General features: G+C 41.3%; 1 protein-coding gene across 1 annotated transcript in view; it reads left to right on the top strand.

Moving 5' to 3' along the window:
• Positions 1-13,474, top strand: part of LOC131131424 (ankyrin repeat domain-containing protein 7-like) — a 41,392-nt gene extending 27,918 nt beyond the window's left edge. Inside the window, exon 9 of the mRNA XM_058076133.1 lies at positions 13,272-13,474. Within this exon, the coding sequence (XP_057932116.1) occupies positions 13,272-13,474 (203 nt within the window). The remainder of the gene's footprint in view (positions 1-13,271) is intronic.
• Positions 13,475-15,716: the final 2,242 nt, after the last annotated feature.

Raw genomic sequence — 15,716 nt, 5'->3', positions numbered from 1 at the left:
TGCACGTTCCACTCAAAATTACAACCAAAATTGCGCCGTTCTCACGCACCTTTTCATGGAAGATGAGGAGGATGCGATGTATCAAAAACCAGAATACCTGAAGGACATATTGGACATATGAAGGATATACAGTAATGGAAATAATCAATATAAGGATTAAATGAAATTACCTTCATCTCTGTGGTTGTCTTGCATACTAAAAAGGGTGTTGCAATGGAAGGAGAGGTATTGGGAGAAGGAAGTCTCAATGACACCACTAGTTATCACAGTAGGGGAGTGGTTAGCATCAAGAGATCGGGATCAAGAAGACCTGAGTTTGATTCTCCGCTGGGCTGAGTTTGCATGTTCTGCATTTTAGGTTAATTGGCGACTCCAAATTATCCATAGGTATGAATGTGAGTGTGAATGGTTGTTTGTCTATATGTGCCCTGTGATTGGCTGGCAACCAGTCCAGGGTGTACCCCACCTCTCGTCCGAAAACAGCTGGGATAGGCTCCAGCATACTCCCGCGACCCTTGTGAGGTTAAGCGGTAAAGAAAATGGATGAATGGACTGGATGTTAGAGGAACCATTGAGCATAAGTTTGTTAATATGGTAACACAATCATAATTGTATTTGAAGATGCATTTTTATGTGTTTATTTTATAGTATTTTTCTCAAATTGGGTTAGTTTTATACAATTTTTAGAATTGTATTTTTTTGGAATGAAATGCTTTGGACAGGAGAACCAATTAATATCTCTTTAATATCAAAACAATAATGCTAAATAAAAGATTTTTTTAAATGAGGAAATTATTCATTAATTCATTCATTTTCTACCGCTTTTTCCTCACGAGGGTCGCGGGGGGTGGTGGAGCCTATCCCAGCTGTCTTCGGGCAAGAGGCGGGGTACACCCTGGACTGGTGGCCAGCCAATCACAGGGCAATGAGGAAATGCCCTGTGATGATATTTATTAAATGATATTTAAAAAAATGCCCATTAAACTGATTTTGAAGAAACACATGTTGTATTCAGTCTCATTAGGATTGGTTTATGGCATCATTAAAAACATCTATTCATCGATTGGAGAACCGCATATAAAAATTCATAATTTTGTGCAGCAGGTGGACTTTAAATGTGTCCAACAGCTTCCATGAGGGGGCAGTAGAGGTCCATTGCCTCCTCCTGTCACAGCACATGTCCTAAATACCCACAAAGTCATTTAATGTCGTTATTACAGCTTCAGAGTTGATGTGAGAGTCATTGTGACTGAACACAATAAGTAATATAGTATAATAGTATACTGCTTATAGTGCTATAGTGCTACAGTGTTGGCACTGACGGAGGAGCTTGGGGGTGGGGGGGGGGGGGGGTGTTCTCCCCTTCCTCCTATTGTTCCCACCTGTTCTCAAACAAACAATTGCTAATCAAACAGTGCCCCTCTGTTACCACGGTGATAGACAGCACGCACTGCCTCCACTCAAGGGTTCAAATGCAGACTTTGGGATGGCAAGGTAAAAGAATGAGCGAGTGGGGGGGGGGGGGGGGTGATTGAGTAAAAGTGAAGGGTAAAAGTGGCCCCGAGGCAGCCATTAGTCTACTTGAGAGAATGACGAAATATATGTTAAGAGAAGTAGAGAGGAGGTGGCGACGGACGAGACCTGAAGCCCGCCATGATATGAGATAAGTGGGGGGGTACTAGTTCACCTGCGGCAATTCACACACGTCACTTGAGTGGAAAAACACATTGCAGGTGAAATGCTGAAATGCTGAGCGCATACACTTGAGGAGCTCCCGGTCCTTGAACCGTCCTGAGGAGCTCAGTTCCAGAAATCACTAAACTTTAACCTGACTCATTGTTGACTTCTGACCCCAAAGGCCTCAGATAAGTCATCTCTGAAAAAGGAGAAGAGACGCAGTATTTTCCATGCAATTTGCTGAGCGTACTCGTGTAGTCATCCGCCACCGCCCACATGACTATATTTTCACTTCCTGGTGACTGTTTAAATTTGCAAAATGTCACTCAATGGCCATAGCATCTAGAAGGTCATAGAATTCTGCCTGTGATGGTGTGTATGGATCGTTGTATGGACACAGTCCAGGACCAAACGGGGTGGGGGGTGAGACCACCTGAGAGATGGGTCTCTGTTCCCCTGCCGACGGACTCTAGTCCTGAGCCGGGCAATCATGAACGCCAACAGCATCCATCCATCCATCGTCTACTGCTTATCCAAGGTGTGGTTGCAGGGGCATAAGCCTAAGCAGGGAAGTCCAGACGTCGACAGCACATCTTCAGAGTGAAAATTATTACATCGCTGTTACAGGCCGTGTGGTAAAATGAATGAACACGAGGTTGACGCCATCAAGCCTTATCTTTATGCATTCCCACCCCACATCATATCAGCATTTAGAACCAAAGGAAAATGGGGAGAATACAGTAAATAGTCAGTTAGATGGTGTGTTCAAGGACCGTCAAACAAAGTGGGACAGGTCCCACGTGCCTAAACATGCAAATACGGTGGGGTTTCTAACTGTATATTTGTAAAATAAAATATTATATATTTCCAAAATATTCCAAATACAATATATGAAAAAATATATAATATATAATACACAATATACAATATAATATTATATATATAATATTATATATATAATATATTAAAACAAATACAATATTCCAAATACAATATTTCCAAAATCGATATGCATTTACATAAAATTGTATGCAGTTATTTACAATTGTATTTTTAAAAATAATTTATTTTATCACATGGACCAGTACCAGTACTTCTTTAAAGGGCATACCCATAAAGTTATTGCTTTCACGTAATGACCGCACAAGGAATTTGTCATACTTTAGGCGTTGGCGTAATTGTACACCTAATCTGTAATTACATTTAAGAATGGACACATCCAAACATGTGACCAAAACAGTTCCTGCTGTTGTTGCTTTTGTCTATTTGTGGACATAAACATAAAAGCAAGAATCCAAAGTCTGAAAATCGCAATAAAAAATAAAAATAATAATGTTGTGGTCTTTTGTTATGCATCTCGGTATAATTGATTATGTAATAATGTGTATGTCACACCCCGTGTGGGTTCGCACGTGACAGGTTGAGTTTGAGTTACCTTCTTGGGCTTTGGTTTCCGTTTTGGACACTTATTTTGTATTGGACTTCCTGTTTTGCCTCGTCTGCCTTCGTTGCCATAGCCACCCACACCTGACCCTAATTTGTCGTCTCTATTTAGTTCAGGTGTGTGCTTCTCCCTTTGTGGGATCATTGTCGTTTGTCCGTCTGCTACCTGAGTTGCTTTTTCTTCTGCTGCTGTTGCACAGAATAAATATTATTTACCTGCATTTGGTCCTGCTCTCTGCATCCTGGGGTCAAACCGTAAAGCAATGAAGCCCGACCGTGACATGGTTTCTGATGCAAAATGGAAAATGGTCTTTCACTTGTATAGAGCTTATCCACCACTCAAAGCACTGTTAGGGGTTCAATATATTATCCAAGGATACTTTGACATGATTACGGGATGGGAATCAAACCTGCAACCATTCACCTGTGCAAACAGTGTAAAATCACCTTCCAATAACAATGATAAGGCTAAGTGTGACAGTCAGTGATGTTTTTTTTGCAGCATTGTGGCCTCCGCATGGACATGATTATGATGTGCTGTCTTTGTCGCATTGGTAGGTTAGCATTGCATAATTGGATGGGTGGTTGACAACTCGGGATGCCATAATTGAGCTTTAAATACATTTGATGCGTTGTAAAAAACCCTCACACACACGACATTATCAATTATCAATTACTGCCAGACTCCCAATGACTGGTTGTCATGTGCAACTGTTGTAGTGTTTGGGTCCTAGATCTGTCTTCCTGGACACACCTGCGTTGGGCCGCTGTCTCGTTGGCTTGGTGAGGCCTTTTCATGTCCACTGGGCCGTGTCATGGGTTTAGCTCATTTCTCGTATGGGGTTCAAGCGATGTTTGATTTGGCCCCCGGGTGTAATCATTGCGATGTGTTTACACGCTGCTCACTTGGAGGGAGTGTTGACTGAACAGTCACCGATTTGCGCTAATTTGCACGTCAAAATCACACGTGGCCAAAGTTGTCATGACTTCACGCTAGTTTAGCGTGAGATATCGCAGATAGACGACGCCTCATTTTTTCACATGACTGCATATTTGTGTTTGTGTCAGTTTGTGACACATAGTATATGTCCAATAGGGTGCATCAAATTTGAATGGGAAATTTTTAATTCATGATATCAATTTGAGGCAGCATGGCGGTCTAGTGGTTAGCGCACAGACCTCACAGCTAGGAGACCAGGGTTCAATTCCACCCTCGGCCATCTCTGTGTGGAGTTTGCATGTTCTCCCCGTGCATGCGTGGGTTTTCTCCGGGTACTCCGGTTTCCTCCCACATTCCAAAAACATGCTAGGTTAATTGGCGACTCCAAATTGTCCATAGGTATGAATGTGAGTGTGAATGGTTGTTTGTCTATATGTGCCCTGTGATTGGCCGGCGACCAGCCCAGGGTGTACCCCGCCTCTCGCCCGAAGACAGCTGGGATAGGCTCCAGCACCCCCGCGACCCTTGTGAGGAAAAGCGGTAGAAAATGAATGAATGAATGAATGAATGTCAATTTGGCTGGCATTCCATTTTTTTCTAATGAACATAAAAATGTATTTTGCAAAGTTTTGAGGAAATCCATTGAGATTTAGGGGTGCCACCTCACACATAAACTTTTGTAAAATTTCGGAAAATGTGCAATTTCTAGAACGTCTATACAGCATGATTTTCTATAGGGTTATCAAAGGGGGCCCAGACCAAAGACCAAGCTGCGACTGCTAGTCTGAAAGGAACTAGTTGTTGAGGGCAGCATCTTAGGAGAGCTGGTGGGTTGTGCTGCACAGTGCCTAAAATAATAAATGGAGTAAAAGTGTACATCACATTATGTAGGACTACAGTACCACTCTCAATAAATATGAGGCATCAGTAATACTGTCTACTCTATATTACTGTTGTTGATGTTATGCTTGCTCAGCTATTAGCTAACTGTCATTAGCAAACTGTAGCTAGCTAATGTTAGCTACAGTAGAGGCAATGAGCACTAAATACCTATAAATATGACTACAAATCATTCAAATTACAAAGACAAAACCACAAATTTGCTAGTAATATGTAATAGGAGTATAAATACCAACAAAAACATAAAGATCACCTCAGAGTTCTCCATGGCGACCATTGAACTGTTCACCACTTTATTCCACAAAAACAGATCTATGGTGGCACCCCTAAATAATCATGTATTGGAAAAATATTTTTGTATGTGTTGTTTCTACATATATTGGAACACTTTTAGTACCCAGCCATATCACAATTCAATAATTGTGTTTTTTGATGCACCCTAATGTCTAAACATGAAGTCAGTTTACAGGACTGACAAGTAAACATGTGAATAATTTGAGCAAGATTGGTTGAAAAACATGGCCGCCATCAACCAAAATGTCTCTTCAGCGGTCACTGACCATTTGTTTAATACTGACAAGACTAATACTGACAAGACTTTAAGGATATCTGTAATACATGTACAGGATGCTAGCTTGTCTTCTAAAGCATTTTGACCATAGCCCATAGGGGGCGCCACAAATGTAATTTACCGCATGATTGAACACAAAAGAAACACCCTAAGCAAGGTGACACACACACAGTTTCCCTCCAGTTCCCGACTGTTTGCCGCCCTCTGAATGTTTTAGAGGATTAGTCAGTGATAAGTGACATCAGGCTTGAAATGCGGACCTTGACCTCATGAGTCAACACACACGCACACACGCACTCAAAAAGTGTTGAGTCATGCCTTCTAGTCCATAGTGTTGCTCCATAGGAAAAGAGGATGACATCATTGCACAGTGCACACTTAAAAGCTTTTGTTTAAGCTCAAATCTGTTGGATGCACAGGTATTTGTGTGTGTGTGCGTGTGTGTGTGTATGTGTGTGCGTGTGTGTGATTCAGAGGGTGCAGACTCTGACTCACCGTCTGTCTGTAAGAGGTGGCTTTGCAGGTCTGCCTCTGGTTTCCCGCCAAAATGTCTCCCTGTCCCCCCCTCCCACCACTGTTTGTTTCCTTCTCTCCCCCGCCCCTTTTCTCCTTGGGCTTCTTTCTATCAACTTTGACCTTTAACCTCTTGCCCGTGTTGATTCAAGAGGCTCCTCAGAGCTCCTCGAGCCTTTTTGGTAAAAAAAAAATCACAGCAAGTGTGTTTGTGTGGGTGTTATGACATCGTACTTTGTTTACTTGTGGTACTATTATATATAGATGTGTGTATTCAATGCTTAATTATATAATTAATATTTTGAATAAAAACAGATTAATAACACAACATCTTTTTTTTATGTGTGTGTTTTTAATGCTAAAGCGCTTTGTTTGTTTTCAACAGTGTGTGTGTCTCCAACAAGCGGACAGGAGGACACAAACATTAGCAGCACTAGCAAAGCTATGAGAGCTGAAGGCTAACATTACACTCTTTTTTTACTTTTAACAGCAACAACATGCTAGCTTAGCTTATTCACTGAAGAAAAGCCAAATGATCAAACTTACAGCTTACAGATAGTTGGCTGAGCTTTTTATTTTCAGATGTGTAGCAAAATTTCATTTTATTTTTCTTTTTTTTTTACAAAGTGGTAGGAATATACACAAGGCAGGCTATACCTCAACTTCAAAGATGCGTCTAACAACTGAGCCTTTAGAAACCACGGATGGAATGAGGTCAGGAGCAAAACAGAGGATGTGTGTGACTTTGTGCCCTCTCTTGTGGTCGCGTAAAGGCAGTGTCTCCGCGTTTCTGCGATCAAACATCAAACAGGCGCGGCGTGTACCTCTTATTGGCGTAACACTTTCACACATAGAGAAATACACTGAGATTTCCGACTCACTAGTGGGAATTTACATACTCATACTGTATTTACACTTCTGGCTAGATGCTGAGTGAAACTGAAGTTGTCTGGTGATTAATAAATGGCCTTTTAGTATGCCTGGCTGACATGTACAAAAAAAATGCTTGATGGGGTGTTTGGCATGTGGACTAGTCAAAACATCACATTATTTGCTGCCTGCTTCTATGTACAGTATATAAGGCAAGTCTTTCACATGTTATGTGACATTTCAGACATATTTTCATTTAAAATGTGCACCCGCTAGGCATATTATCTATCAAAATTGTGTACCTGGCAAAGAATATCCTCAGTAGTACTCAAGACATTGTATTATACACAGCATGCTCCTATGTACAGTATATTCCTATGCTTAAGATTGGTCTCCTGAGGAAACCAACATCGGCCCGCCTCCAGGCATGCCCAGACCGCTGTGATTGGTCACACTCCCAAGAGCTCCTGAGGATTTCCAGACTACTGCCGATACCCACTTTCTAATTTTGGCGGTATAGAAGTTGAGAAATAAATAAATCCTTTGGAGAGCTACTTGAAAATGGTTAGGAGCTACTGGTAGCTCATGAGCTACTAGCTGGAGACCACTGATAGCCACTGAGTGGTAGCGTAGGGCCGCGTTTATTAAGTGTAGACAATCTTGATCAGTAGTGTCAGTTTGGTCATTAAACTTTTTTTTTTGCTGGACTAACTATTGGGCTATTAGCAACTCCAGACATCAGTTAGCTTGTAACATGCATGCATGCTGGTAAGACTCCCACCGAGCCCACTCCGCTGTGATTGGTCACACACAATTGCTGTATGCACACAGAGACAACCACTTACTTACACAAAATAAACACGGTTAGGACACTGATAAATTAAATTGTTACCTACTGCTTGCACTTCTGACTCTTCAACATGCCCAAATAACGTTGGAAATGCAAAGCGCTTCAGCAACAATTTGACAGATAGTCCAGCTTCACCCAGGCTAACGAAAGAGTCTCCTGTCTCTCTTCACTTGGACTCTGCAATTCCAACCATTTCTGTCTGATGTTTGCCTCTTTAGGCAAGTTCAGAACTGAAAAGATTTTTCCTGGAAGCCATTACCACTAGCGCCACGGTAACACAACAATATCAGAGCAGTGAACCAGAGAGGCAAAGCAGGGGGAGGGCAATCCAAGAACTTGTACTCGGGAACGCCCATATAAGGAAGTCCAGACCACTGTGACATTATAGTGAACCAGTGTTAGAAAAAACTCTCTGGAACCTAGCGTTCAGAGCCATCCAGAATTTCTTTCAAGACTTATTTCCAAATGTGCAAACCTTACTTTCTGAAATTTGGCAACGTCTAACACGATAATACAACATTTATAGGTCAGAAAAGTAGAAAAAGCATAAAAAGTACTCGACTAGCCAATCCATCTGGAATAGTGATAACTGCATTATATGCTACAATAATAATATAATCCCTACTTGTAAGACAAGCATATCACACATAGTATTACCATTGACAATGTGTACCCAGTAAGGCATATGATCAGAAATAGTCAATACATTGTATTATATGCTGCATGCTCCTGTGTACAGTATATTTCTATGTCAAAGAAATGTCTTCACAGGCAAGACACATGGGACATACAGTATGTTCATTGACATTGTGTACCCAGCAATACATATCTGGAATAGTCAAGATATATTTCTATATCTAAGATAAATAGCTTGTGACACTTAAAACTTTTTTTCTTCTACAATTGCTCTGCTAATGGAATAGTCCAGACATTGTATTATATGCTGCATGCTCCTTTGTACAATACTGTATATTTCCTATGTCTCTAATATTTCCAAAGGAAATATGTGACACTTAGAACATATTTTAATTTAGAGTGTGTTCCCAACTTGTTTCCTGATCCCCGTTTATCTATACATCACGTTTCTGTACAACAGTCTCGACCACACATGGTCGTGTACACGGCAGCACCTCCTTAAGCAAACACTCATAACTGTCCAAGCATCCATCAAATTGCTCTTAGTTTATGTGAAAGCCCCCTGAATGGTCTTGACCTTCCTTTCGTGTTCATGGAAAGAAGCAGCATAGCCCGTCGTGTGATGTCATCAGGGTCGGAGGCCGGGATTGCAATGCCTATGCAGCCCAAACTGGCCTTCAGAACAAATCTGACACTATTGGACTTGGTTGACCTGCTGCTCCTGTTACAAAACACAACAGAAAGAAAGACGCTGATGCCAAAAATTAATCATAGATCATTTTTGATGGACCAGTGATGAGTTTTGGAATAACTCTAGCCCTAGGAAAAAATGTAAAAACTCGGACGACAATATGTAATCATTTAGTTTTATTTATGTGATTTTTCAGTCACAGGAAGTCAGTTGCGCAAGCCTCTGAGAACACTGACTACACTCTGAGTTGGACCATGGCATCTGCCAGTTTCTGTTTGTCAGCATGTCGCCAATAATATAATGTTGCATTTATTGCAACATTTATTATTATACACCATAATGTTCTACAGCCCATGTCATGTCTTCAATACAAGGGTCTTTATTCTTGATATTCTTATTCAATGTCACACAACATCATCCTGAAGGGGTCAGGCGTAGTTGGAAGGTGCTTGTCACTGCCGTCTTTCCGTATAGGAAAAGCCAGCATATTGTCAAATGTATTCAAGATATTTTTATGCTCTGCAAAATGAATGAAAAAATTTGACTGCCATGCTGAATGATTATACACCTAAACTCACCAAGAGGTAATAAGACTTTTTTACAACAAAGTATCAACACTTTTCTTGGAGAAGGATAGTGTACATGTACTTCCATAAAATAAAAGGTAAGAACACAAGTGTTTTTTATATAATTTAACATATATACGTAAATATATAAATGGGAGTTTACATGTTCTTCCTGTGCCTCCCTGTTTTCTCCAGGTTCCACATTCAAAAACATGCATGCTGGGTCAATTGGCAACTCCAAATTGTCCCATAGGTATGAATGTAGGTGTGAATGTTTGTCTATATGTGCCCTGCAATTGATTGGCTGGCGACCAGTCCAGGGTGTACCCCGCCTCTCATCTAAAAACAAAACTCCTGCCTTTGCTAAAGCATATAGAAGTGACCTCTGGTATGTTGATACCGTCAGAAACACTCCTCTATGTTCCTTGGACTAAGACTTCTGGCTTGATCTACCACCTATCCTCCTACTTTATTTTTCTATCTCAACCCAACTGGTTGAGACAGATGACAGCCCCTGGGTTCTGTCCAAGGTTTCTTCCCCAGAGGGATTTTTTCCTTGTCTACGTGGCCAAGTGCTTGCTCATGTGCGGTTTTAGTTGGTTCTCTCTTTTCATTTGTGAAAGTGTCATGAGATAACTGCTCGTATTATTTGGAGCTATGTAAATAAATTAAATTGAATTTAAAAGATTCATTCTTTCATTCATTTTCTACCGCTTATCCTCACGATGGTTGCAGGGTGCTGGAGCCTATCCCAGCTGTCTTCGAGCGAGAAGCAAGGTACACCCTGGACTGGTCGCCAGCCAATCACAGGGCACATATAGACAAACAACCATTCACACTCACATTCATACCTATGGACAATTTCATTCATTCATTCATTTTCTACCGCTTTTTTACCGAAAAAAGCTTTGTGATATTGATGAAAAAGTCTATTATTAGTATGAACTTCACTCTTTTTTTCTTTTTTTGTTGACAATTTCAACACTTTTTCATAAATGATCTTAATAAATAATCTAATACTGTACTACAACTTTATAACTCTTTACCCCAAGTTCATTCATTCATTCATTTTCTACTGCTTATCCTCACAAGCGTCGCGGGGGTTGCTGGAGCCTATCCCAGCTGTCTTCGGGCGAGAGGCGGAGTACACCCTGGACTGGTGGCCGGCCAATCACAGGGCACATATAGACAAACAACCATTCCCACTCACATTCATACCTATGGACAATTTGGAGTGGCCAATTAACCTAGCATGTTTTTGGATTGTGGGAGGAAACCGGAGTACCCGGAGAAAACCCACGCATGCACGGGGAGAACATGCAAACTCCACACAGAGATGGCCGAATTTAAAACATTTAAATACTATTTAAACAACTAAATTCACTACTTTTTTGTAGAAGTAGAACAAATGGAAAAGTTGGGGAATATTTTGTAAAAAACTAGCCACTTCTGCTACTGATGCTAAAACGAAGACCAACATAGACAAAAGAGAGCGTCGTCTGTAGGAGAAGTGAGAGTGGTGGAGAAATGTGACGGTTCGGCAGATAGTAGGTGGAGATACAAGAAGAGGAGGAGGAGGGTGTGTCCTCTCGCCTTGCACAAAGTGCTATTGTCCTCCGAGCCCCGCACACGTCAACAATGGCTTTGAGTGACAGGAGGCTCCTAAATTTCCTCAGGGTCTGCAAAGGCGCCTTTTGTTGTCCTCGCCTCGCTTTGTGGTGGACAAAGGGTGCGCTGCAGCCAGCAGTGTGGGGGCAGAGGCGACTTTGAAAGTGTAGTTTTACAAGTAACCACTTCACTCAGACACACACACACACACACACGCACATGAGGGTGGAAAAATAGGTAAAAGTGACACTGATTATGCTGTTAGATGACATACTGAAGACCGAGAAACATTCCCGTACATGCCATATCGTGTTGAAAAATGGTCATCACATTGTGTATTAACAATGCACATAATGGGATTCACCTATTCTGCCTATATAGCCCTCTGTTAAAACACCTACAGAAAGCTCCAACAAAGTTCTATTGTTTTATACGTATATATTATGTGACCATATAGTAGCAGGTACATTCATGCTAACATGTAATACTTGTATTATTTTATACATTTTAAGCATTACCTGGGTGTATTGATATCACAGAGAATGCTGAAAACAATGAATGCTGTTTCCGTCAGCTGACAGTTGGGATGGCTGTATCTTCCAGCACAAGACATGTTGAGCTGGTAAATTAAAATTTAGTTCGATTTAGTCACTTCTTGTAGCAGCTCCCTTTGATACTGAAATATGGATACCTCTAAAACCATATCTTTAGACTTTAAAATTAATTCTCAGATCAAAATATTACATCAGTCAATTGAGGTTATTGTATAAGATTAAAGATTAAGATTAAACTACATTACTGAGACGGGCGGCACGGCGGTCGAGTGGCTAGCACGCACAGCTAAGAGACCAGGGTTCGATTCCACCCTCGGCCATCTCTCTGTGTGGAGTTTGCATGTTCTCCCCGTGCATGCGTGGGTTTTCTCCTGGTACTCCGGTTTCCTCCCACATTCCAAAAACATGCTAGGTTAATTGGCGACTCCAAATTGTCCATAGGTATGAATGTGAGTGTGAATGGTTGTTTGTCTATATGTGCCCTGTGATTGGCTGGCGACCAGTCCAGGGTGTACCCCGCCTCTCGCCTGAAGACAGCTGGGATAGGCTCCAGCACCCCCCACGAAAAGCGGTAGAAAATGAATGAATGAACATTACTGAGACTTTGTCTAAATCATATGCAGTTCTCAAACAAATTCCTCTGACGTCTTATATTATATAGGAGCTATGTTATGCTTCTGTGTTAGCTCTTACAATGACAATGTCGATGCTTAATATAACATTTTGGCCTTTTTGGAAGGGTTTTCTTTTAAAGGTTTCAGCATAAAGGAGGACAAAATAGGTATGCTTAGATCACTTCTGTACAGCTGAATATTTACAATTTAAATTCAATTTACAAAAACAACTGAGAAAGATGGAATACATGTCATATTCTGCAGATTATGAGCCGCAAGTAAACTAGTTATGTTATGTTGTTTAGGCTAAAGTTATCCAAATAAATATTAATAGGTTACGTGAACATACCACTTATTCATATTCACCTATTCCTGTTGTTCTCCATTTTATTGTTATTTCTACACCTTGCCTTTCAAGATGAAACGTCTGTTCTGGGCTCTCATTTTATAAAACAAATTACCCACTAAAAATGTGATTTATAGTCCAGCGCGACTTATATATGTTTTTTTTTTTTTTTGCTGGTTTAATAATCTTTTTTTTTTTTTTTTTTAGTCTTTCCGGCAGCATCCCAGATGATCTCTCACGACCCACTAATGTGCCGGAGCACAGCGACTGTGAAAAAGCTATGGGAGGGGACAAATTGTAGCGGCCATCTGTTTGTTCACGTAGCGTAAAAGCCACGCCCCCCTTATACAGCGTCCCTACCTGCACGTCCAAGCAGATGTGATGTGAGATAAAATCCTTTTGCCAACACTCTCCAAACCATGACACAGCTGGCCCACAAAGCCCCCTTTCCCCCGCTAGCCGCCTTTAACCCGTTCCTCCTCTAATCCCGAGGACCCGAGCCGGGTTGCATCCTGCCGTCAGATGTGGCCCAGCCAAGTGTGGCGGAGTCTGCCTGGTTTTTAACGCAGCAGGGACCAGCGGAGGCCATTGTGCAGGACCTTGCAGCACAGCAGGTCGCCGGCAGAAGCCGCATGGCGGGAGTCTTTGAAGCGAGCCCAGCGGGGTCCAAGTTTATGGGGATAGTTGGGATGTAGAGAGGAGAAAAGAAAGGAGGCAGGGGGGCTGAGAGGGAGCAGGAGTTTAATAAAGATATTTAATACCACAGAGAGGCCCTGCTTTGACTCTTTGAAGGGACATGGGCTTGAAGAAAGGGGGCGCGACAGCTGATTGTAGTCCAGAAAAGGAGGATGGCAGATGAGGATGACAATAATTAGGGGAGAGGAGACTCGACAAAACTATCTTTTTTAATAAAAAAAGCCCAATTTGTTAGAGCTCATGCTAGCTTGAAGATGCTTGTGGAGCAGGACATCGGGTCTCCTTGTTGGTATCCTGCCTGTATGAAAGAGGAATGATGAATTTTAATTCATAATTCATTAATTCATTCATGCAAATTTCCCCACTGAGGGACGAATAAAGGCATCATCATCATTAATTCATTGATTTATTATCATCCCAAGTGCCCACAAAACGTCCAACTTTCCTACTTTCTTAACAATATTGTTCTGCAGTTTATTGAAGTTAGAATAATACGTCACTCGGTCTGAGATTTACAGATGCATCTCATTTTTGAACATTCACACAAATTCATTCTCACCAAATTCTGCTGGCCTGAAAGAGACTCGTTGTCCCGATGGGCGGCCGGCCGTGGGCAGAATTTCAAGACCCCAGACAGGAGCTCTCCATTGTGCCCTCCATATTCATACGAGTAGGGTGGAATCTAATAAACGTAGACTCAGGGGAATCAATTGTTGTCCTGCATGTCACGCAAACAATGCCCCGGCTTTATGTCAGCAGGGCGTTGGCGATCGCACATGAACTGACTATTGAGTGCCTAACCCCAATAGTCTGGTTTGATATTGCCGTGTGAACATCCATGTGAGCTACATGTTGCTGATTTTACTTTGTACTAATAGCGAATAGTGGAAGTGCCACATTGTGACTTGTTTTTAACTTCTTTAAGCCACTCCAAAATCTTGGGAATCTCTACCAAATGTCAGAACTTCCTGAAGTTTTTTGGGGAGTCTTTTGCTTCCCAGAAAACTCAATGGAAAAAGTATCATTCAATTAAAACGAATATATCTAACTGATAGAAATATACCCTAATATATATACAGTTGTGCTCAGAAGTATTCATACCCCTATCATTTTTGGGGTATTTCCTATCTATTTCCTTCTAGATTCCATTTATTCTACAACAAATTACATAAAAGGTTACAACAGGTTTTAACAAACACAGCATAAATATTTGAGACAAATGTCTTTCTTATTTCTGCTTTATTTCACAAATTTGCAAAACATCTTATGTTCAAAAGTATTCATACCCGGCTTTATGATGTCACTTAATTGTCAATGGCATCACCTTTGTTTGCAATTACAGATTCAAGACGTCTCCTGTAGTTGACTACCAGGTTCCGACACGTTTCCACAGGGATTTTGGCCCATTAATCCTTTGAAATTCTCTCCAGGTCCTTCAGATTGGATGGCGTCCTTGCACTGCCCTTCACCTTGAGTTCGCACCACAAATTTTTGATAGGGTTGAGGTCCGAGCTTTGGCTTGGCCACTCCAAAACATTAATTTCAATGTCCTCAAACCATTTCTTGACTTTTTTGGCGGTATGTTTGGGGTCGTTATCTTGTTGGAAGAGCCAACGTGGCCCTAAACCAAGTTTTGCAGCAGACTGCTGGATGTTCTGCTGGAGGATCTCGATGCCCTGTTCCTTCCGCATGATGCCGTCCACCTTAATGAGGTTCCCCGTCCCACTCGCCGAGAAACTCTATGGACCTGAAAGCGCTTGGATATTGCTTTGTAGCCCAAACCATCCTTGTGTGCATCCACAATACACAACCTCGGGTCCTCACTCAGTTCTTTCTCCTTGACCATGGTGGATAATCTGGCGATGACTTTGAACTGACAGTGACCTCACCAATCCCCTCAATTTATAGTTAATGTTTACTTGGATTTGTTGAATAACATTGAGGGGGCCAACAAAACACATCTTGCAAGTAGAAAAATACTTGAGCAATGAAAAACAGATGACTTTATACTTCTGGAGGACAAGGGAATTAATACTTTTGAACAGGGGTGGAAATACAAAAGTTATCATAAATGTCATAATGCCCATCAACCCATATCAAATGTGTCTTGGATTGTTGCATAACAACTGTCACTGAATCAAGGTATATTCCCAACATCCACGCATAATTGTAGAAAATAATTGAACATTACTGGATTTTTCCAGGGGGTATGAATACTTATGAGCAAAACTGTATATATAT

This window comes from Doryrhamphus excisus, chromosome 6 (assembly GCF_030265055.1).
Source record: "Doryrhamphus excisus isolate RoL2022-K1 chromosome 6, RoL_Dexc_1.0, whole genome shotgun sequence".
Lineage (NCBI taxonomy): Eukaryota > Metazoa > Chordata > Actinopteri > Syngnathiformes > Syngnathidae > Doryrhamphus > Doryrhamphus excisus.
The sequence above is the reverse complement of the archived record's forward strand: the minus strand, read 5'-3'. Positions and strand labels throughout refer to the sequence as shown.